Source organism: Melitaea cinxia, chromosome 5 (assembly GCF_905220565.1).
Source record: "Melitaea cinxia chromosome 5, ilMelCinx1.1, whole genome shotgun sequence".
In the NCBI taxonomy this organism is placed as follows: Eukaryota; Metazoa; Arthropoda; class Insecta; order Lepidoptera; family Nymphalidae; genus Melitaea; species Melitaea cinxia.
Genome location: NC_059398.1, coordinates 7,783,053 through 7,806,127, shown reverse-complemented (window position 1 = coordinate 7,806,127; position 23,075 = coordinate 7,783,053). Strand labels below are relative to the sequence as shown.

General features: G+C 33.9%; 2 protein-coding genes across 2 annotated transcripts in view; both read right to left on the bottom strand.

The window, feature by feature from the left end:
* The window catches only part of LOC123653795, a 59,552-nt gene that overhangs the window by 14,087 nt on the left and 22,390 nt on the right, over positions 1-23,075 (bottom strand). The window contains exons 19-23 of the mRNA XM_045589776.1: positions 22,708-22,977; positions 20,167-20,387; positions 15,824-15,968; positions 14,249-14,379; positions 985-1,093 (exon numbers count right to left, since the gene is read on the bottom strand). Coding sequence (XP_045445732.1) covers positions 985-1,093; positions 14,249-14,379; positions 15,824-15,968; positions 20,167-20,387; positions 22,708-22,977 — 876 coding nt within the window. The remainder of the gene's footprint in view (positions 1-984; positions 1,094-14,248; positions 14,380-15,823; positions 15,969-20,166; positions 20,388-22,707; positions 22,978-23,075) is intronic.
* On the bottom strand, positions 3,417-6,652 carry LOC123653504 (cytochrome P450 6a2-like). The gene is made up of 2 exons (XM_045589494.1): positions 5,338-6,652; positions 3,417-4,506 (listed from the first exon to the last, which is right to left on the bottom strand). Exons 1-2 carry the CDS (start codon positions 6,650-6,652, stop codon positions 4,343-4,345), a joined length of 1,479 nt encoding a protein of 492 aa, XP_045445450.1. The 3' UTR covers positions 3,417-4,342.

The following is a 23,075-nucleotide window of genomic DNA, read 5'->3' as shown; positions in this document are numbered from 1 at the left end:
AGCCATACGTCTGTATATAGCCTATAACGAACATTTACAATCGCCGGAGTTCGAACCAGTCACAGTCCATTATTTATTTTTATTTACTAAAATTTTCCAAGGAAGTCATTTTTATTGCTTTTTAGTTTCATTAAAAATATGTACATAATTATACACTTAGTATTCTGTGACATTTGTACAACATATGTGTTTATTTATATTATTTATATTATATTGGATTATCATCGCTCCCTCCTTAATTTCCGGTATATACTTGTCTCTGGAAAATGCCAAAGTATGTTTGCGGAAGATGTCCACATAAAAATATTTCCACTTTTACTTGCGTAAAACCAATGCATATATAAAATACAAAGGTACACTAATTATTTTACGCACTTATTAATAAAATCACATTCGTCAAACATTTACGACTTCGCCTTTTACTATGAGTTAGGTTGCAAACGGATAATTGTATATATTTTTCCAAGTGTACTTTTTACTTAATGAACATTTAAATATAAATATTATTTTATAATATAAATATTATTATATAAATATTATTAATAATATAATATAAATAATATAAATATTATTTTTTATATAAATATTAAAACAATTTTCTTCACACATTATTCTTTCAGAATGCAGCAATTTCAGCTCATTTGGACAATATAGTGTATACGAAGTTTCAATTTTCTGTTGTTAAGTTCGTTGACCATTTTACAGGTAATAAAGCCACAAATTTCAATCTATTGTTATTTATGGTAAACATAGAGTTTAAGCTGCTGTGGCTATGTATAAATGTATTTAAGACATTAACTTATGATTTTAATTGTAAATGAAATAAGGAAATGAATGACAAAGTGCAATTACGTAACGATTTTGCTTATAAATCAATATCAGGTACGACAGGTGGAGACTGAAATATGATCGCATGTAAAAAATAAGTAAAAATGACTAATGAATAAGCTATCAGCATAATGACTTTAATACCTATTAACTTACCTAAGTAGTTTTTATATTCTTTTTGGTTAAGGAAATCGACGAGTATATGCAGACATCCTTCCATGAAATTGCCTTCCTCCAAAGATCGTAACACTTCATGTTCAAAAATCTGCAAAGTGACAGAAAAATAGTCGAGTTATATGTTTAACGTTTATCCTTTTTACATTCTGAATACTAAGTTAATATTTCTGAAGCATCGTTGTTTCACCATTTGTCTGTTCATCTTACAAAGGTATCTTGGAAACAAACTTTACCATTATAAAATTTGTTTGACGCTAATTTATTTTAATATTTCCTAATGTACACATTGTTATACAAAATAAATAAATAAAACAACACCTAGTCTTCTTACTTAAAGAAGGTCGCCAAATAAAAAAAAAATATTATTTTAGCTTTTTATATCGATTAAAAAAGTACTGTTGCACGGTGATCCGGAAACCTTAACGTGCGAGTCACACGTCGTTGTTTTTTTCTTAATATTTTAATCAACGTAAATCCAAGCCTGTCTATTAGATTGGCTATCTTGACAGCCCTGTCAAGAGATTAACATGCCAAGCATAAAGCGCTCCGGTCGTTTCATATTGCATTCATATATATGCAATGTATGTATGTAAATCAACTTAACAAAACGCTTTTTTTAATTCTTAAACAGTACCAAATAAGGTACAGCGTTCACTTAGCAACGTATGAGGTAGAAACTATGGCTACGGCAACTATGTGATGGTTATCATTAGCGTATCAATTTGCACGTATCGCTATTTAGCGTATAAAGTTGGAAGTTAACAGTTACCCTGTGCAACAACAAGAGTCGCCTAGTATACTCTTTATGCAATACCTTTTATTTTATAATTAATTGTGTTTGCTCGCAAACGAAAAAAAAACCGACTTCAATTACATCGAAGAGTAATACAACGTAGATCGACGAAAAAATAGTCAAGTAACTACGCGTTATCAAAGATTACTCAAAAAGTAGTTATCAGATCTCGATAAAATTTATATGTAACCACATGATAAACATCAGCTTTTGATTAAATTAAAAATTATCAAAATCGGTACACCCAGTAAAAAGTTATTGCGAATTTTCGAGAGTTTCCCTCGATTTCTCTGGGATCCAATCATCAGATCCTGGTTTTCTTATCATGGTACAAAACTAGGGATATCCCCTTTCCAACAAAAAAAGAATTATCAAAATCGGTACATCTAGTAAAAAGTTATGCGGTATAATAAAACGTAGGTCGACGAAAAAAGCGTCAAGTAAAAACGCATTATTAGATATAACTCGAAAAGTAGTTGTTAGATCTCAAATAAATTTAAATGGGACCAATTGGCACACACCACCTTTCGATTAAAACAAAATTTGTCGAAATCGGTCTACCCGGTCAAAAGTTCTGATGTAACATACATAAAAAAAAAAAAAAAAAATACGGTCGAATTGAGAACCTCCTCCTTTTTTGGAAGTCGGTTAAAAAGTGGCAAAAATCGTCTTCATGATATTTAGCATTTTAATACGTCTAGTATTCACGAGGCAATTATTTGCGTTTTCAAAAGTGTTCCCATATCTCTAATCTACCTAAGTAGTTTATTTGTTTATTTGAATTAGTTATTATAATTATGGTAACGCCAATATTAATTATTTCTTTATAATTTTGTTAATATACCTGTAATACAACCTCAAATTTGTAAGGGATATACTGAATGCTGACAGTTGGTAGTAAAATGCTACATTTTACATGTCAGAATTTTTAAGCGATTAATGCACCATTGTCTCTCGAGACAAACATGTTTAAGTTTAGAAGAGTGCCTAGTTTTTGTTACAAGTAATAAAAAATTAAGAATACTCATTGGAGCTATCAAGTTGAAAATATTTTAGCGCTAGGTTCTAAGACTAATGACAAAGACAAAGACAAAAACAATACAATTTCAACTACACGTGTTTGCAGTACAATTTAATAAAGTTGCTATTTTCGAATCTTACTGATAAGTAATCTTTGAACATGAACTTATCCCAATAAAATGATAAAAGACATCACAAACACGAGGCTACTGCGTTTCACATCGTCGTCACAATAAAAAAATTAGATTTTTATTTATTTATTTTTTGTCAATATTTTGTTTCATATTTTATTAATAGAAATTGTCGGAGACGTATGTATCATTATTTTTAATTTTCCACTCAATATTCCATTAACTTTTCTATGTCGAATAACAACAAATTTTACATTACATTATACACTCGTATATTCAGTTTAGATTATTCTGATATGATCCTTAATAACAGTCGCAATAATTGGCATGCAGTATCAAATTTTAATATCTGCCAATCGCTACAAAAAAGAGGCGAACAGAAAAATAAATATTAATATATTGAACAGGTACTACGTCCAATTACAAAGGCTTTAAGTGATGCATTACAAGTAAATAAAAATAATAACGAAATTTGAGATAGATATATTTTTTCTTATTATCAAGTTTACTATACACACTTCAATATAATTGACAAATACATCTTAATAGTTACTTAGGTACATATTCAGTCCTAACAATAATTTAAAATACTCTTAATTTTCTTAACGTAAATACCATTAGTTATAGAATATATTCTATACAGAATAAAATCTCGTATATCGAAATTATTACATAACCAATACAGTAAATAATAAACATTCGTTTCACTTGATAAAATCTTAAATAAAAACATTGTTTTATAAGTTTTCGATAAGATTTATCTTTATACCTACACAACTGGTAAATTATCATGTTTTAGTAATACTGACGAAATATAAATGCGCAACGTTCATCTGTTATCCAGAATTCAAGAGGTAATTTTCAAAATTTTTCATCTTAATATTGAGACTTTTTGAACGAATTCTTCAGTTACATTTACTACTGTAATTAATTTTAAATTCTTTTTTATTTCTATTTAGTTTTTAAGCCAAGCCTGATATAATGTAATTTTTTTGAAAATAATTTATATTATTTATTTATTTATTTTAGAAAATGGCGTTTTAGACATAATTAGTTTCATTTCAAATGTTATCGAAGGTGGAACTATGGAAAAGCGGACTTGGCTAGTTTTAAAAATCACCTCCTAAATTAAATAAAAATGATGTTAAGACGTATATACATAAAAATCTAGAGGAGTATTAGAACTATTGAAGAAAACAATTCTAACTCTACTATCGTTCTAACTACGATATAAGTGCAAAATTCCACCATCACATTTTGCTAAATCTTCATTCGCTATTTGATTTCTAAACAGCGTTTAACATCATATCTTATCGCTTTCTAATCGTATATGTCCTAATACGTGAGATCTCAATTATATAAACTCTTCCGTAAATAGTATCTCCCGATATAATTACAGAGGCCTAAATCTTAGCCAGATGCTGCCTTTATTTTTTAACATAACACTCCTTGAGTCATATTCAATGCTTGGCGTAGTCTTGGCGCACGGTTCAACACAAAAATTTTGTAGAATTGTTGCCAGTCCAGCTGATACCATCAATTGGGCGAACCGACCACCTGAAACCACAACAATATTAAAACCCTCAGTTTTAATTCAATATAACATGTAAAGTACTTTCGCATATTTATTTATTACAATGTTTAAATACACACATGGACATATGAAATCGAGAAAATGTTTTTACTAGAAATAAGTAGAATTTAGAATGCTACAAAAGAAAAGTGCTTATGCTATTGCTTTTTAAAATTAGAATTCTAGAATAAAAAAAATTAAGAATAAAACGGATGTATCGCTTTATTTATTTAAAAAAAAGCACGTAAATACTATACCAATACACATAGTACTTCTTTCATTATATGTTTATATGTACGTTGATACATTTTATGGCATATATTTTATAGGATCAAATAGGTCTAATCGTTGGACTGGTGAGTTTGTGGTATCGAACGGTTAAATGTCCAATATATAACAATTAAGACTGACCTCCATTAGTTTCTGAGACATAGAACCACAGTTCACGCAAATATTATAAGTAATAACTTTGATTCAACAGAACTGTTTTTGTCATAGAATAAAAATAATCATCTTAAAGAATTTGGGTTGGATACGTTATCAGTGAAGTGGCAAAACTATTTATCTTAACAAAAACTATTTAATGGTATTTGTATTTCTTCCGAGCATATTTACTTACAACGGTCGTATACTTAATGTTAATTGAATATTTTTTTTCTACATTCTTTAATTGAATTTAAATAACTCCGTATTAAACAATTTCAACGTAACTATCGAATGCATAATTCGAAGCAATTGTTTTAAAACACTGACTCGAATCTCGGTTAAATGAAAACATTGCAACTGAACAGTATCACTTTAATTTTTAAACATACCTGGACAACTTCTAGGACCGTCGCCGAAAGCAAAAAAGCCAATCGGATTCAAATCATCTTGAAAACGTTCCGGATCAAATTTATCTGGATTTGGAAAGTACTTCGGATCCCTTTGAATACACGATATAGGGATTAGAACTGCATCTCGAACTTTCATCTGCAAATCCGTACCTGGCAGTAGGCAAGGGGCTGTACATAATCGAGTAGTGAGTGGCGTCGGTGGATGCATTCTTAGAGTTTCTAAATACGTTTGAGTCACTAAACGCATAGCGCAAACAGCGTCATAATTTAGTCCGTTATAACGATCTATGCACGCAACTATTTCATCTCTTAGATTGTTTTGTAAATCTACATCCTTCGCCAATTCGTACAAGCAAAACGATAAAGTAGTCGCCGACGTTTCCAAGCCGGCTAGCATAAATATAAAAGAATTTGATATTATTAATTCATCGGTCATAGGAAATCCTGTTTCCGTTTTTTGCACGTTTAACATAAGTTGAAGAAAATCACTTCTCTGTGCACCAGTTCTTCGTCTTTCCGTCAGCACTCGTTTGATTATGTTAGTAAAAAATATCTCTACGTCCGATGAGTAAGTTTTGAGATTTAATAACTTAAATAATCGTGGGAAAAACGTACGACAATAGCGTTTCAAAATCGTTGTACGGTCGGTTTTGAACATTTTTTGAGACATAATTAAAAATGGTGACTGGCTATCTCTGAGAGAGCCAGGATCAACTCCGAACGCGCAGCTTCCAATAATATCCGTTGTGAAGCGGCTCATTAGCTTCGGAACCTCAACATCTTCAAACGACTCAATATCTAGAGCAGCTTTTAATGTTTTTGCACAATCTGCAATTAGAGGAAACATAGCTTTCATTTTAGCCGAAGAAAATGTAGGTGTGACAATGTGCCGCATTTTCTGCCATTCAGGACCACTCATGTTCGCTACATTCCGCAAAAGCGGTTCTCGTCGAGTATCCGTCGAGACGGATATTCGATCACTAAAATTTGGAAATTCCTTTGAAAGTACTGCCTTCACTAAGTCTACATCTATCAAGAATAAAGCTGGTCTTCTCGCTTGAAAGATACCAACATATTTTTCATCTCGAAATTGGTTATAAAAAAACTGTAGCATTTTTGTATAACTTCGTCGCATTGTTAGTGTCGCACCAAAATTTCCAAATATAGGACAAGGTTCTCTATACGGAACTTTTTTGAAGTACCAATACTTTCTTCCGTTCGTTCCATAGTGAAATATAGTGAGGGCAATCACTAACGAAAGTAAAATCACTAACAGCATAACACTAATATACATTTTAAAATAATTTTCCAAAATTCTCAAAACAATTTAAATTCGTAATACACTTCGTGAAAACATATCATAATAATGCGATGAAAGGTAAACTAGAGTTTGCGGTTTCTTGTATAGTTTGAACAGTAAACACTAAACAAGCGCGTGCACGAATAAATGTGTGGCAACGCGCGGCGCTTGCGGCGACCGCGACCAGAAATCGAATGAGCAGTATCGCTAGTGAGCGTCAAGATAAGCTCTACGAGCAGCTCCAAGGTCATGAATGTTGACGTACTACGTTCGTGACTTGCATATATCCACCCGCATGACTATGTTTAGGACCCGATATTAATTATGAATGAAATCGATCGCCACCCTCGAATTAAGACAATGACATGTTTTATTATACTCAAGTATATCAGATTAGTGATTATTATTCAAAGAGTCTCACGATAATAATATATTAAGCACTTTTTTATTTTTAAGACGGGTTACGTAAAATAGAGAAATAAACTAAAGAATAAATATAGAAAATAACTATCATAATTGTGTTTGCAGGCAAACGAAGAAAAACCGACTTCAATTATATCGACAAGTATTAAAACGTAGGTAGACGAAAAAATAGTCAAGTAAATACGCATTATCAAAGATTACTCAAAAAGTTGTAATCAGATCTCGATGAAATTTAAATATGACCACATGATAAACATCGGCTTTCGATTAAATTAAAAATCATTAAAATCGGTACACCCAGTAAAAAGTTATGCGGATTTTCGAGAGTTTCCCTCGATTTCTCTGGGATCCCTTCATCAGATCCTGGTTTTCTTATCATGGTACCAAACTAGGGATATCTCCTTTTCAACAAAAAAGAATTATCAAAATCGGTTTATAAACGACGGAGTTATCCCCGAAAATACATTTAAAAAAAAAAAATATATACGGTCGAATTGAGTAACCTCCTCCTTTTTTTGAAGTCGGTTAAAAATATATTGAGTTAGAAGGTAGCAACCATCACTGTGTTTCGATTCAACATCAGAAACATGATTGTTTTATCAGAGCGTGAAGCTTAGTGGGAAATCCCTTTTATCAGAAAACTTAAACAATCTCACATTATTTTAAGCACGTATCTGACACAAGATATATATATCTTATTTTTGCCGATTGAATTACTACAATTATTTTTGTTGTGCACAAAAGCATTGGTTACAAAGGAACACAACCACAAAGCAAACAGTTATTAAAAAGGAACACAAAGAGAATAGCTTTTTCCTTATACAATAGTGATATTTTCAACATAGGACTTTTATATCTCTCGATGTTTAATTGTTTATATATTTAAAATACTTTATACTACATAGGCTCTCATAATGACGACGCGTTGACGCAACGGTCACAGCACTGGTTTGTGGCTGTTGCGCTGGCGGTTGCGGGTTCGATCCCCGCACATGACAAACATTTGTATTACAATGTATATTGTTACATTTAAACATTGTTATTAACCATACAGATGTTTGTCGTGGTCTGGGTGTTTGTGCAGTCCTTGTGGGCCTCCCAACCGTGCCTCGGAGAGCACGTTAAGCCGTCATCCGATAGCGATCATGGCAGTAAGGTGGCGGATATATATCCGTATTAATGGTAGGTATTTGAAACAAAAACAAATAGTAAAAGTGACACCGATTATCTATTTGCGTTTCTTTAATTTGCTAATAATAGAAAGAAATAATAATTATTTTATTAGCTGCGACACAATTCATTCACATATTGAAATATAAAGACGTCCTATTGTATATTTTATGTAAATGATATAAATCCATGTATATTCTATGTTAATTGCTTCAATTTATTCACGTACGGTCGCAGTTTAGCGGTAAGCCAATATTGTTAATGTTTTAAATAACAGTAGTCTTGATGTTTTATTACCAGGTTGAACAGAAGATCCACACAGAGATTACACAAAGACTTAGATCGAGCTGAGAATTGGGGACACGTTAAAAGAAAAAAATCTGTAATCCTATACGAAAAATTGCTATTTCTTACTGTGATAGATATAGTATAATAGATGACGTCTTCGGTGCAAAAAAAGCCAGCCCTACGGTCACCAACCCGCCTACCCAGCGTGGTGACTATGGGCAAAAAAGATGAGTTCACAACGTTTTTAGCGTGAACTTGGAAAGGCCTGTGTCCAGCGGTGGACTGCGATAGACTGAAGTAACGTACGCAAAATTTCGGTTATGAGTTCTAAGCTGTAAGCATGAACCTGCTAAGGAAGAGTTTATTACATAAAGTTCTAAGTGAATCTACTCACTATAAACCACCTCCCTGCCAAATATCATCTTTACACGTCTAGTCGTTTTTGAGATTTCGTGATAAGTAAATGACTCAACGATTTTATATATGTACTAGCTGTACCCACGACTTCGTCCGCGTGGAATAGTGACTTTGGAAAGCATTTTATGGATATGTCTTTTGGTTTGTATTGGTCTATAAACACCGTCGTTTGGGTATTTACATGTTCAACGTGATTCTTTAAATTGGCATACCTTTTTTTATTTATGAAACAAACACTAAATGTTAAGTGAAGCTTACCACAATATATTAGTGAAAACCGCATCTAAATCGGACAAGCCGTTTCTGAGATTAGCGTACACAAACATAATACATAAACATTTTTATTATTTGTATTGATATAGATGTACGAACAAGATTCTTTTAAATTATTGTTTTATATAATGTCAACAATAACGTATTAGCAAAGAAAAAGCGACGTGAAAAATAATTTTTATGTGGCGAAACGCTTAGTACTGCTCGCAAACAGTTTTACTTCTGATAGTCATCTATTTTCTTTTGCATACAATGGACGATAATAATAAATATTTTATATACGTGCACATAAACTGTGTCACTTTTAATATTCGATGATGTATAAGAGACAGTTATTATTGCTACGGTTTATGTTTTGTTTCTTCAATTTCATTTAGAATCGAATTTACCTACTCGAGTAAATGAGGAAAATATACTAATAATGAAATTTTATGGGTAACTAGTACATAAGGTTGTTTACTTCTAGAATAATAAAAACTTAGATCACGCACGCACACACGCATGCACACAGACAACTTTTAATAAAAATAAAAAATAAAAACATATTTTGTTGGTTACAAATAAATAAGTACAATTACCACTTTTATAATTAAGGTCAACTAAGTTGGTACAAAAAATTGTATTCGAAATTAAAATGCACCTGTTATCTGAACTAGTTAGATAACTTTATCTCAGACTAACAGGGTTCTCCCGTCTAGGAAGCTACATTTAATTACAAATTAGACGCGTAGTGTATTACAGAGCAAACAATTGTTCTTTCGTAATAAGACATTGAAACCAACTAAAAACTTTATTTTTACTTTGTCCGTTTTAAGTAAGTTTTAAGTGTATATATTTTTAATAATATATTTATAAAGTTATAGATTTTAAAGCCATTTATATAAAAGTGCTTTTGCGCCAGCTTAGCTCTGGGCTTCTCGACAGCGGAAATCAGATCAATTCTACTTTTTGTAAGGTTCCTGTTGTAGCCTATTATGCAATGTTTACGAAATACAGTTGTCTGAACAAAAAGCTGCCGAACCGTTAGACCTTTACACTCGTCATACAAGTCATCGGTAGGGTATCTAAACGGCTGACCAGGCATAATCTTCAGTATGAGCTCTCTCCACCTGATGATTGATGTCTAAGACTACCCATACAGTAATACAGTATCTGAGAAGCGATTTAACTAGGGCATTGTATACAGTAAAAACAGTTTTTTCTGCCAGCAGATGTACTCAGTCTCCTAAATACACAAATTAGTTTTCTTATTTTGAAAGCAACGTAAGCATTATAAAGATTCAAGTTAGCATACCTATTAAAACACTCAGATATTTAGTACACATTATATACAGAGTGTCCGGTAATTAATGGATAACCCCGCAGGTGTTCATGTTCAAATTGTTTGCTACCTACTCTAATAAAGGCTCTACATCTTCTTATGAGAGACCTTTTTAACAGGCGCGTATACCTGCGCTCTCCAATTCCACTCCACCACTATTTTTTATTTTTAAGTATTTGAAAATAAGAAACAGTTGTGGCTAGAAATATTTTGCTATGCGCGATAGCAAGGTCGATTATCCAAGATTATTTCCAGAGAAAATCAATCCGTCATTATTAAATTTGCGGCCGTAGTGCCCCAAGTTTGGACAAAGGTATCAAATTTCGTACTTAAATTAAAAAATTAAAAAATCCTAGACCGTTGCAGATAAGTTTATTTTTAATTTTTTTCTTAGTTGGCCCAGTGCTCCCCCACAAGCACATCCTGTATAATATATTGTAACACAGATAATATAATACATTAATTTAAATAAAAAAACGACAATAATTTAACAAAAACTATTTTTAGTTTAAAATCGATATAAATATTTGTAACATTTTTAAAAGAGTGCACTCGCGCTTCAGCGTACTATCTCGCATCATATCGACATAGGTGGTCCTCAATATTACATACACGTTCGTCTGCGGTTACAATAAATTATTGACGATTAAATTATATTGTAGAACGTCCTATTTGAGAAAACCAATAAATATTACTGCCTTTTGTTCTGCGTCTATTATTAGCGGTCGACTATAAATAGCTAACATCAATTTTTTACATATAACAATAAATATGTTGTTATTTACATATATTTTATAGTAAATAATTAATAAAAATAATGAATCAAACATTAATAATTTTATAAGTCGACAAGGACAACAATTTTTCCGACAAGGAAGAGAAAAGAAAAGACAGTTCTGATTTTAAATAACTACCGCCGCCCATGAACATCTGCACCATTTTAGGCGAATTACGTGTGCGTTGTCGCCTTAAGGGAAAAGATGTCTGTACACTCGACGATCGAAAACCAACAAGTTAGCACTCAGAGCAAGCGTCAAGAGGTAGGTCATTCACAGTTTGCACGTACGTGTAAATAATGAGCATGTAGCCGTACATTGGATGGAAGCCAAGCTACAAAGTGATATGGATGATGCTTAGTCCTGCTTCGAATAGTGCGATGGCGTAAACGTGACAACGCCATATCGAGAAGTTCTTCAGAACGTTCCCCATAATATCAACGGTAAAAAAGAAACAGAGAGCTAACGTCTTTTTTATATAATTAGGTCGACAAACAAACGTACGGCCCGCCTGATGGTAAGCGGTTACCATAGCCAACAGACACCGGCAACACCAGCAGCATCGCAAGCGTGTTCCAGACCCTACCCCGACCCTCCCCAGCTCTTTATGGCAAGGCCATATTATTGCTCACAGAAACACACTACTCGAGAGTACTATTTTTTAGCTGTGACCTTCTTGAGTCGGTTCCCCAGTCGGGCTGCTCCAGATTTTGAGCAAAATAAATATATCCTGCTGTGCCCTACCTCAATGACTTCACTTAAAAGTCACACCTTACACTTAAAGGTTCTAAGCCGTCTGTTAGTTTGAGATAGTTGTCAATGGGAAATATCCGTCATTGACGGAGTCAATTGGTTGTAGTTGATATTAGGGTGCACCTGCCCAAACTTTACAAGAGGACGGACCTGAATTTCGTAAAGCAGAAATCGATTTCAGTGTGAAGTACCATCCCACCCTGTTCATAACCCCGAGCTTTTTACAGCCAACTGTGACACCGGAATTCGAACTTGTTCGTAGAGTTCTAGAGACACTGACAATGATTAGCGAGTTGCTTGTTTTCATAACATGTAGGTAAATTGTCGAAATGGTGATTTTTAAATTCTATTTATTATTTAACATACAATTACTTTTGACCACCACCATATTTTATAAGTAAGTTTCAACTACGTTGGCAAAAATGCATTAATTCCATGGGTAATTACTTTGAATAATAAAAATAAAAAATATAGAAAAAAAGTACGTTAACTTATTTCAAACGAAAATTTTATACATAAAGACCTATTATAAAAAGAATGTCTTTTTTTGGAACGAAGTTCCTTACGGCAGGCTTAACATTTGGCTGGACGATCGAACTGAAAAAAATGTGATACTAAAACCGTAAGAAAAATATATAACGGAAGTGACGTAATATCAGTCACACGACTGTATAATGTGACGTTTGTAAAACTAAAATATTACTAGTAAACTTTTTTTAAATTATTTATGTAATTTTATACTGTCGACAAAAATAAATAAAGATAGGTACATGTTTTTTTTATTTCACTTAATAGTTTGAATTATTATTACTTTCTTTGATTTATTTTATTTTACGGTATTTGTTATTTTCTAAAATACTAAATTTCCTAAATACTTTTATGTACGTAATTAAAAACCAATCAACAAAATTTAAAAAAATCAAGAACTAGAAAATATATATAAAATTCAACATTTTTTTTTCAAATTGTGTTGCTTCTATACTATCCGAGTGAACTTCGTTCCTACCTGGTATCCCATGACACCACATAATTTTTTTATTTACTCAATACTTGCAAGTCATAAGCTCATATTGAGAAATAAACGTCTAGCGTCTAACAGTAAATACAAATAACGAGATATTGAAGTGTTAAAATATGTACCTTTGATACGAATCAGAGACGAACTTCACCCATTTTCTTAATGGGTGAAAAGGAAAACTATTCTATATTTATTTTAGTATATTTGAAAAATAATCGTGAAAGGGTTGACTGAAAGCTCCTGGCCAGGCTATCAGGCCTTTTTTATTTAAATAATTAAAAATTGAAAATTTTAAAATGCACCTAATAGTTTAAAGAATTAATTTAAAACCTACTGATAGTATGAAGCCTGTAGAAAATGCAAACGTTGGGTTGTCTATTATTTTTCTGGGATAACTCTTGGTGGCAGGTATAAACAGGAATATTAATATTTATTTTTATGGTTACTTTCACCCAAATGTTGTAATATATGTAATCCAATAATATATATGTAATCCAATAATATATATGTAATCCTATATGTAACCCAAATGTCCCTCATGACCCAACCAAAGGGCCAACATGACACGCACCACCTTTCGCTTAAAAAAATCGAAATCGGTCCACTCAGTTAAAAGTTCCGAGGTAACATTAAAAAAAAATTAAAAATATATATACAGTCGAATTGATAACCCCCCTTTTTTAAGACGGTTAAAATTAATTCCAAAAAAATATTTACTTATTGATTTTATTCATCATTAATATAATATAAATAAATAAAAATCTCAAATTTAATGAAGTCACTAATATTTATTTCTTAAACCAAAAAATCATAAAAAACACAAAAAACCGACGAGACCACGTTACACAACTATGTGGGCTATACATATATATATGTCGTGCGCGGTCATTGAACTCGCGACTGGTAGTACAACAACAAAATGCCGTAATTGCACCAAACTATCTCAATTACTAATTTTTATATTACAAAACTCGCTTAAAAATAAACCTAACAAATAGACTTTATTGTAAACTAAAAGAGGATATTTTACATCGAAAAAAAATATATGTACGAAGTAAAAACATAAACGTGTACAAAAGGCGGTCTTATCGCTAAAAGAGCGATCTCTTCCAGACAACCTTTAAGCTAATATTATAATAAGATATACTAACCTGAGTGTGAGAGGATGTCTTCGAAGTAATAGTTGTAAGTAACGCTGCAGCCGCCGCTCGGACTATGTTCGCTTCGCCGGCTCGAGAGAACATCTCGATTGCGTATTGGGAGAGAGACTCTTTTTCAATACCTGACAATCAAGTTAATATGAGTCCTTAAAGAGTTAGGAAAATAATAACGCGAACGATCTTCTTCTTCTAAAATGCTATCGAAACTCTTACTTCGAAATAATTGCAATATTTTTGTGTACCTGTTTTCTCTACCTACATAAAGCACGACTCGCATAAATTCCGAGCCCATATATATATAGCCGTAAAATCACAATGGTTAAAATAAGACACCGTTGAGGATGAGTCATGTCTAAACCAAATAATTATAATGGCATAATTAATTTATAAAACTCATGATGATTTTAGTCTGTAACAAGAATCAGCCGGTACTGAAAATTTTCAGTATTGCGTAAATTTCTAGCAAAATTTTGGGTTTGATACATAACTAAGCGATTACGTTATTTGTGTAATAATTTTATAAAATCTTAAAAATTCAAGTGCTCGACGATTTTAAATTATATAAGAATAGAATTCTGTTTTCCTGGACTATAAGCAAATTTAATTTACCGAATAAGTAAATGCATTTAACTTAACGCCACCATCTTACCTGCAAACCATCCTTAGCTGCAAAAATTGGAGTGGTCATAACTTTTTTTAAATGCCCGTAAGTCAAAGTTAATTTAAGGTTTGGTGGTACATGTAAGCGGTGTTTATAAGTGCTTGTGTATAAGGTTTAGCAGTGATGGTACGTCTAGTGCGTGAACTACGTGGCGATCGACGCATGTTGCGCTAACGGCACAATCAATAACTGCAAATATAGGACGGTGTTTTTTTTTGTCTGGTTATAACTGTGAGTGATAAATGGTAAGTGGTGGTAAGTGGTGGTAAGTGGTGGTAAGTGGTGGTAAGTGGTGGTAAGTGGTGGTAAGTGGTGGTAAGTGGTGGTAAGTGGTGGTAGGTGGTGGTAAGTGGTAGTAAGTGGTAGTAAGTGGTAATAAGTGGTAGCAAGTGATAGCAAGTGATAGTAAGTGATAGTAAGTGGTAGTAAGTGGTGATAATAAGTAATTATAAGTAGTGATGGGTAAGCTTAGATAGATGTGTACCACACACACGGTGAGGTAGCTGCGTGGCGAGCGATGCGTGTTGCACTAACGCCACCATCTAGAATTGCAGAAATTAAACGAAGAGTTTTTGTGTCGCGTGTCCCGCCAGCGCGGCCAGCACGTAGAGACTAGGTCAGGTAGCAGCGGCGGTACGCACAGTGCGCGAGCTGCGTGGCGAGCGGCGCGTGTCCCGCCAGCGCGGCCAGCACGTAGAGACTAGGTCAGGTAGCAGCGGCGGTACGCACAGTGCGCGAGCTGCGTGGCGAGCGGCGCGTGTCCCGCCAGCGCGGCCAGCACGTAGAGATTAGGTCGGGTAGCAGCGGCGGTACGCACAGTGCGCGAGCTGCGTGGCGAGCGGCGCGTGTCCCGCCAGCGCGGCCAGCACGTAGAGATTAGGTCGGGTAGCAGCGGCGGTACGCACAGTGCGCGAGCTGCGTGGCGAGCGGCGCGTGTCCCGCCAGCGCGGCCAGCACGTAGAGCGCCGCAGCGCGCAGCTCCACGCCGCCGCCCGCAGCGCAGCGCACCGCAGCCCGGACCGCACCGCCCTCCCACGCCGCGCTCCAGCGCTAACCACACACGTATATTGTATTTGATACTATCTACTGACGAATATACTTAATATAACGCGCTTTAACTTATGATAAACTTCGGTGCTTTTTTATACAAGTAGGTCGGCAAACAAGCGTACGCTTGTCGGTCCGCATGATGATAAAATATCACCGTAGCTTGTAGACGCCTGCAACACTAGAAGCATCGCACTCACGTTGCCGATCCTACGGCCGACCCTGCCCAGGAGCTGTATCCACCCTACCACCACAGGAACACAACACTGCTTAAGAGCAGTATTATTTAAGCTGTGATTCTTTTTGAGGTTGAGGTACTTTCCCAGTCAGGCTGCTGCAGATTTTGAGCAGGATATTTCGTGCTATGTCCTAACCTAAATAATAACGCTCACGTGAATTAATAACATAGACTACACGAGACTAGATTACTTACGAAGTTAAGTAACTACCTGACCCAAAGTAGTTTACTTTTCCCAATTATATGACATTGTTCGATACATAATTAAGATTGTTCGAATCGGATTGGTAAAAACAAACTTTTCTGATTTATGATAAAATTATAAACTATAATCCAGACGAAAATACATATGATTATTGTTACTTTTTATCTAGATGAAAAAAAACACATTATATTACATAACTATACTATTTAATAACTTTTGCATCTTGCTCTTCTCTGAACGATAACTATGATTAGGTCCCGTACTTGCTAGTCATGGATTGTTGTGTCATAATTAATTAAACATTAAACTTCATAGCAAAAAAAAATTTTTATTAGCGAGTTAGGTATATTATTCCTTATTAGGCAGTTCCTTTTGAGCGCCTGAGTACCTTTCTCTGTTCTGAGAGTAGAGAATTCGGTGTAACTATAAATAAACGACTACTATATAATTACTAGCTGACTCGGCAAACGTTGTCTTGCCGCTAAACGTTATTTAAAAATAGTGGTTGGTGGTAGAAGGGTGAAAATTTAGGGTTGTATGTATTTTTCAACGCCAAATCATAATAAAATAAAAAATAAATAACACTGCACAACAAAATTGCAACTTTTGTCTGATGAATGAATTTTATCACATGATGTTTACTAATTTGACTTCACTGATTCTAAATATACCCTCATTTGTGTTGTGACAGTTCTTGTTTACGAGTTATAGCTTCCACTAAAAATTCACTGTGTTACACTGTTAATTTGCTGATAATAATTAAATAATTAAGTTTTCTTAATATAATTTGATATGGCATCGTCAAGTCGAGTTTGTGTGAATGATCCGAATCATTTTTGTTTCATTTGCGGAGAGTATATGTTTAAAGAATATCGTTTAAATGTGACAGCGTTCGTAAATGAGGCTTACAAAAACTACTTTGGTCACCCGCTGGAAATGAAAAATAAGCCTTGGATTCCGCAAAAGGTATGCAAAACGTGTGTTGAGTTTCTACGTTTGTGGACAAATAAGAAAAGGAATAAATTTCGGTACGAAACCGCTATGATCTGGAATGAACCCGTGAACCACCACGACGACTGTTATTTTTGTTTGGTGAACATAACTGGCATTAACCGAAAAAATCGAACCAAATGGGAATATCCTTGCATACGGTCGGCACATAGACGTGTTTGCCTCCGTTAATATAAAACTAGGGCTTATAAAACAATTCGTAAAAGGTCTTGACAAAAATGGAAATTGTTTCCGTTTTTTATCAAAAAAGTTTCCAAAACTGAGTGCAGAAAAGATAAAAGCGGGCGTTTTTGACGGGCCACAGATAAGATCGTTAATAAAAGACTCAAATTTTACGGACATTATGACAGAGATTGAGAAAAAGGCATGGAATGAGTTTGTTTGGCTTGTTCAAAAATTTTTGGGAAATAAGAAAAGTTCTGACTGTTCTCAACACGTCGAACAACTAATGAGTCACTTTCAAAGGCTTGGATGTAACATGAGCATCAAGTTACACTTTCTCCACAACCACCTGGACTATATTCCCGCCAATCTTGGGGATCTAAGTGAAGAACAGGGCGAGCGATTCCACCAGGACCTTCGTACGATGGAGGAACGCTATCAAGGCTACTGGAACGCACACATGATGGCTGACTATTGTTGGAGCATTCAGAACAGCTCTCTACCTTCAGCTTCAAAAAGGAAATCAAATAAAAGAAAGTTTTTTTCAACTTAAAAACTAAATAAAATAGGATTATCTTTAAATATATAGTGTTTTATTATAAAAAGACCTATGTGTAATATTTTTTTAACTAGAGCTGATACAGAAATTTCAGTCACAGATTTGAAAACGTCATTAAAAATTGGACTAATATCATGTAACATAACCCAATCATCAGACATGCTGTTGTGCAGTGTAATTTATCTAAAAATTAAAGAAAAAATATTTAGGGGTGGACTATCCTTAATATTTAGGGGGATGAACAATAGATGTTCGATTCTCAGACCTACCTAATATGCACATCAAATTTTATGAGAATCGGTCAAGCCGCTTCGGAGGAGTTTAACTACAAACACTGCGAGACAAGAATTTTATATATTAGAAGTCACAATTTTGCTGCTATTCATAACTATTCGAAAATCTCCGTAATCTTTTACGAATATCTTATATTTTTCCTCAATAAGTATTTCGAACTCGTTTTTGTATTTCTCGGAAAGACCATAAATTATAAAATTGCATGTAATCTACAGCATTTAATAGATTATACTATGTTACTTCAAAAAAATTGCGGCACTCGGTATTCATGGTTCTTTGTTAAGATGGTGTGAGTCATAGCTTCAAACAAGGTCACAATTAGTAATGATACGTGGCTACTCTTCAAGACGTAAAATAATACCAAATGGCGTCCCGCAGGGCTCGCATATGGGTCCTTTGTTTTTCGTTATATATATAAATGACTTGGCTCAACATTTGAAGTGTCCATTTAAGATGTTCGACGATGATCTAAAGATATATGAATGTATCAAGACTGAAAACGATGTCAAAATACTACAAAAAGATGTAGATAGAGTACAGATATGGAGTGAAACAATAAAATAAAATTTAATATTGAAAAATGTTATCACATAAAATTCACGCGTAACAAAAAACCATTACAGCCATATACACATTACAGAGAGCCCATCTAAACGAAGTTAATGAAATTAGAGATTTAGGAGTTATAGTAGACAGTCGTTTAAGTTTTATAAGTCATGTAGATAGAATTGTTAAAAAAGCAACTATACTATCTGGGTTTATATCAAGGTAAACAAAAATCTTTAAAGACCCTAAAGTTCTTATCCCTATATACAACTGCTTAGTAAGAAGCATCCTAGAATATAATAGCCCAATATGGTCACATGGGTATGCAGTGCACATCAAAAGAATTGAGTGGATCCAAAAAAAGATTCATTTATCATTTAATTTACATTAACAATAAATGCAAAAACTTAAAAACTTTTGACTCTAAAGTATTATAACCCTTAAGTACTCGTCGGAAAATAGCGGATATTTTGACTTTATACAAAATTATACGTGGTTTAATGATCTTTCCAAACTTTTTAATTAAAATTTATTTTAAGATCCCACGTTCTGGTAGTCGTTTGTCAAAGATGTATAGCTTTAATGACCACATTTTCAAAACCTTTCAAATTGTTACACATATACACTTGATTATATTGTATCATTCAATTTGTGACAACGATAAAAAAAAACATCCTATTTAACCTATTTAAAACGTATCATTTATCTATACAAATAAATAAAATTGGACTTTAATATTAAAATAACCGCTTTTTACTAAACTATCAATACCTATATATACAAAGCAGAAAATATTTTGCTCAAAAGCTGTAGCAGTCCTACAGGGAACGTACCTCAGCCTTACAAAAGATCACAGCCAAATAAGATCTCAAGTCGTAATAGTCGCATCTTTAGTGCGTAATGTAACAAAAGCTCCTGGGGATGTGCTTTGTTGATAGCAGAGGTAGAGTTGAGAAGCATGCGGATAATGTGTTGCAAAGATTCATAGGTTAAAGAAACTGCTTAATATATCATGTATTACCTAACACTATAAAGAAATACTGGATAATGTAAGGATGTTGCAAGCATATTTCGACAAAAATTCTCAAGGATATATGTAATTTGGACGCAGTGTTTCTCCTTGAAGTAAAAGTAGCTTTACAGTAAATCGCGGAATATCAAAGGGTTATTTCAGAACCGTACGTACTTGCGGCGGTATTGCCTTTGCATGCACGAGCTTCAGCACCGCAAGCAGCACCAGCAGCGCTTCCAGGCGACACGCCTGCCCCTTGCGGCCCGCGGTGGATGCGCACACTTCCAGGACGCGCGTCATCACGTGTAAGCTGTGCATCAGAGTTTCCTCCGATAACTTACAGTACCGAGAATACGCTGCGTATCTCACGCACCGTATCAGCTCGTTCAGATATCCTGGAACACTCGAACGTTACTCACCCGTCACTTAAATATAGGGTTGCCAGGCATCCAGATAAAGCCGGACATAGTTAGGCTTTTTTTAATGCGTATTCGGTTAAATTAAACGGCATTTTTTAGGCTTTTTAGTTTTGATCAGTCACCTCGCAATTAAAATTAAAGAAAAACGATTGTTAATAATCAGAAAATCCTTGTTTTACACACAATTTTTTTGTCTTCTGTCGTATTAATACTAACAATAACATACAAAATCCTTCATAATTTAGGGTGTCCAGCCTTACCTAATATCTGGCCAAACTGGCTAGTCTGTCCGTCGTGTCTTACATAGCTATTGTTACAGCACTTTCATCATATCTTTAACTACTACTCGGAAACGTTTAGATATTACATGATTTTTTACCTAATGTCTACGAATATTAGATAAATACAAATTGTACAAAGAAAGTTATTTGACTAATTTCCGTACAACTACGCGTCAGGTGTTTTATCACCCTCAGTGCTTTTAATGATAAAAGGATATACCATCGTATGAAGATCACCTAAAAAAATAATGCAAAGCAGAATACAAAAACGAACAAAGCTTATATGTAGAGTTTAATAACACCATATTGTAACAAGCGTGCTGTTTATTTGTTCAGTAAATGTCATAATTACTGTTTACATACATAAAGATCATTATCGCTACACATTTGCACGCCGCAAACACAATTAGCGGCCGAGTGTAACTGGTACACGCCGATACGCTGGATCCCGCGAGGCGAAAGATAAGCAAAACTAACCAAAAGGAAATCTTTGTTTGTACGGGATGTGCAACATATGGTTCATGTTTATTTATTCGCTTAAAGTTAAGACTGGCCGGTCCGTACTTCTACGGATATAATCGTGTATAAAGTCTATATTTAAATAATACCATGTCCATGCTCAATGATTACTAATCGTTAGGAGTAAAGTTTGTTAATTTCAAAAGTTTAAGCGAGATGCGAGTTGATATGCTTGCAAAGTTTGCAATAACTAACATAACAAAGGTATTTTTTTATTTTATTTACACAAACGTAAAAATAAAAGCAGACTGGTGCCGAGCATTCTCTGTATCCATTAACAGTTATTTTAAAATTTACAATATCTCAAAAAAGGTTTTAAGGCATTGCTATATATAGTTCGCGTCATGTAAAAAGAACGCTGGCCTTGAAGCTGCGCAGAAGCGATTTATCGGTCTATTTGGTGGTATGGGGTAGGGAGCTATCGTGTTTATCACGTGTCGCATGCTTGCCGGTGTGCTACTGGTTGGACAGTTCGACGTCGATTCAAAATACTATCGCGCACAAAAGTTTTATAAATTACGAAATAGTTTTACATAGAGAAGTGAGAACAATTATTTATAACATATAATTCGCGTCACGTAAAAAGAACGCTGGCTATGAAAATGCGCAAAGGTGATTTACAGTGTTGCCAACTCTTGAAAAAACTTTTTCGTACTGTTCATTTTTTGGAACAGTCTTATTTGGTAAATAAACCACTGTCAATCATAATTCACGTTTTTTCCGCATTTATCACTCACTTTAACAACACATTTCACTAAAAAACAAATATCAATTTATCATTTTAAACACATAAAAACTATTAAAATACGAATATCGAGAGTACAGATAATTAATATTTTTGAATACGACATTTCAATAACAAAAAAAATTGTTATTGCTTTTGTTTAAAAAAAATGTAATTTTGTAAAGTGATAATTATTATACTTATTTAGTCCAAATTATTCGCACTGGTATTTCTATTATTTTTAATGTATACCAATAACCATTATAGAAAGCCGCGAGTGAAAGCCTAATTAAAAAATAAAACAGTAGTACTTTTGTGCGCGAGTATACCCATGCGCAAACGCACCCCCTCCATTTTCCTTCAGCGTTCCTTTTACATGACGCGAACTATACCAACCGATATTTTTCTATGTCACATTTACGCAACGACAATTTGCACAAAATTAAAAAAAAAAACTTTAATGAAATGCTTTATATACGGTCCGTATTGAAAGAATTTACGAATTAGAAATAGATATAATCTAAAACAAAAACGTAAGGATTGTAAGTTCATACGCACTCATTATATTTCATAGTAGGGATAGCGAAACTCAAGAAAAAGAAGACACGACTCTACTCTTACAATCAAATATTTGACATTATATGGATTGGTTTTAACAGTTTACTACTAGCACTATTCATAATGACATAAAAGGACACCATTGCTTTCACAGAACATTGTAATAGACTCCATGTGATAAGTTACGATAAAATAATAAAACAGCAAAACTTACCAAGCATATGAAAGTTCTTCAAATCGATTCTTTCGAAACATGTCAGTAGAATTTTCAGCAGACTTTCCATTTTGCTACAGCTGAAGTCCCCTTGCAGCTCGACACGTATGACACATCTCAAAACAACTTTTATAATGTATATACGTAATTGTGTCAACTCTATGTCCTCTTGTAGAGTCTGTTGCGGGTAGAGACGATCTTGACTGAGCAGTGATATTATAACAGCGTCGCTTCCGATGAACGATGATATTATCCAGGACAAGGCAGCTCCTAATAAAATTAATAAGTTACAGTGCTCTTTGGACTATGCTATTACTAAAGCTTACATTTAAACGCGAAATTATTTATTTATGGAAGTATTATAAAAT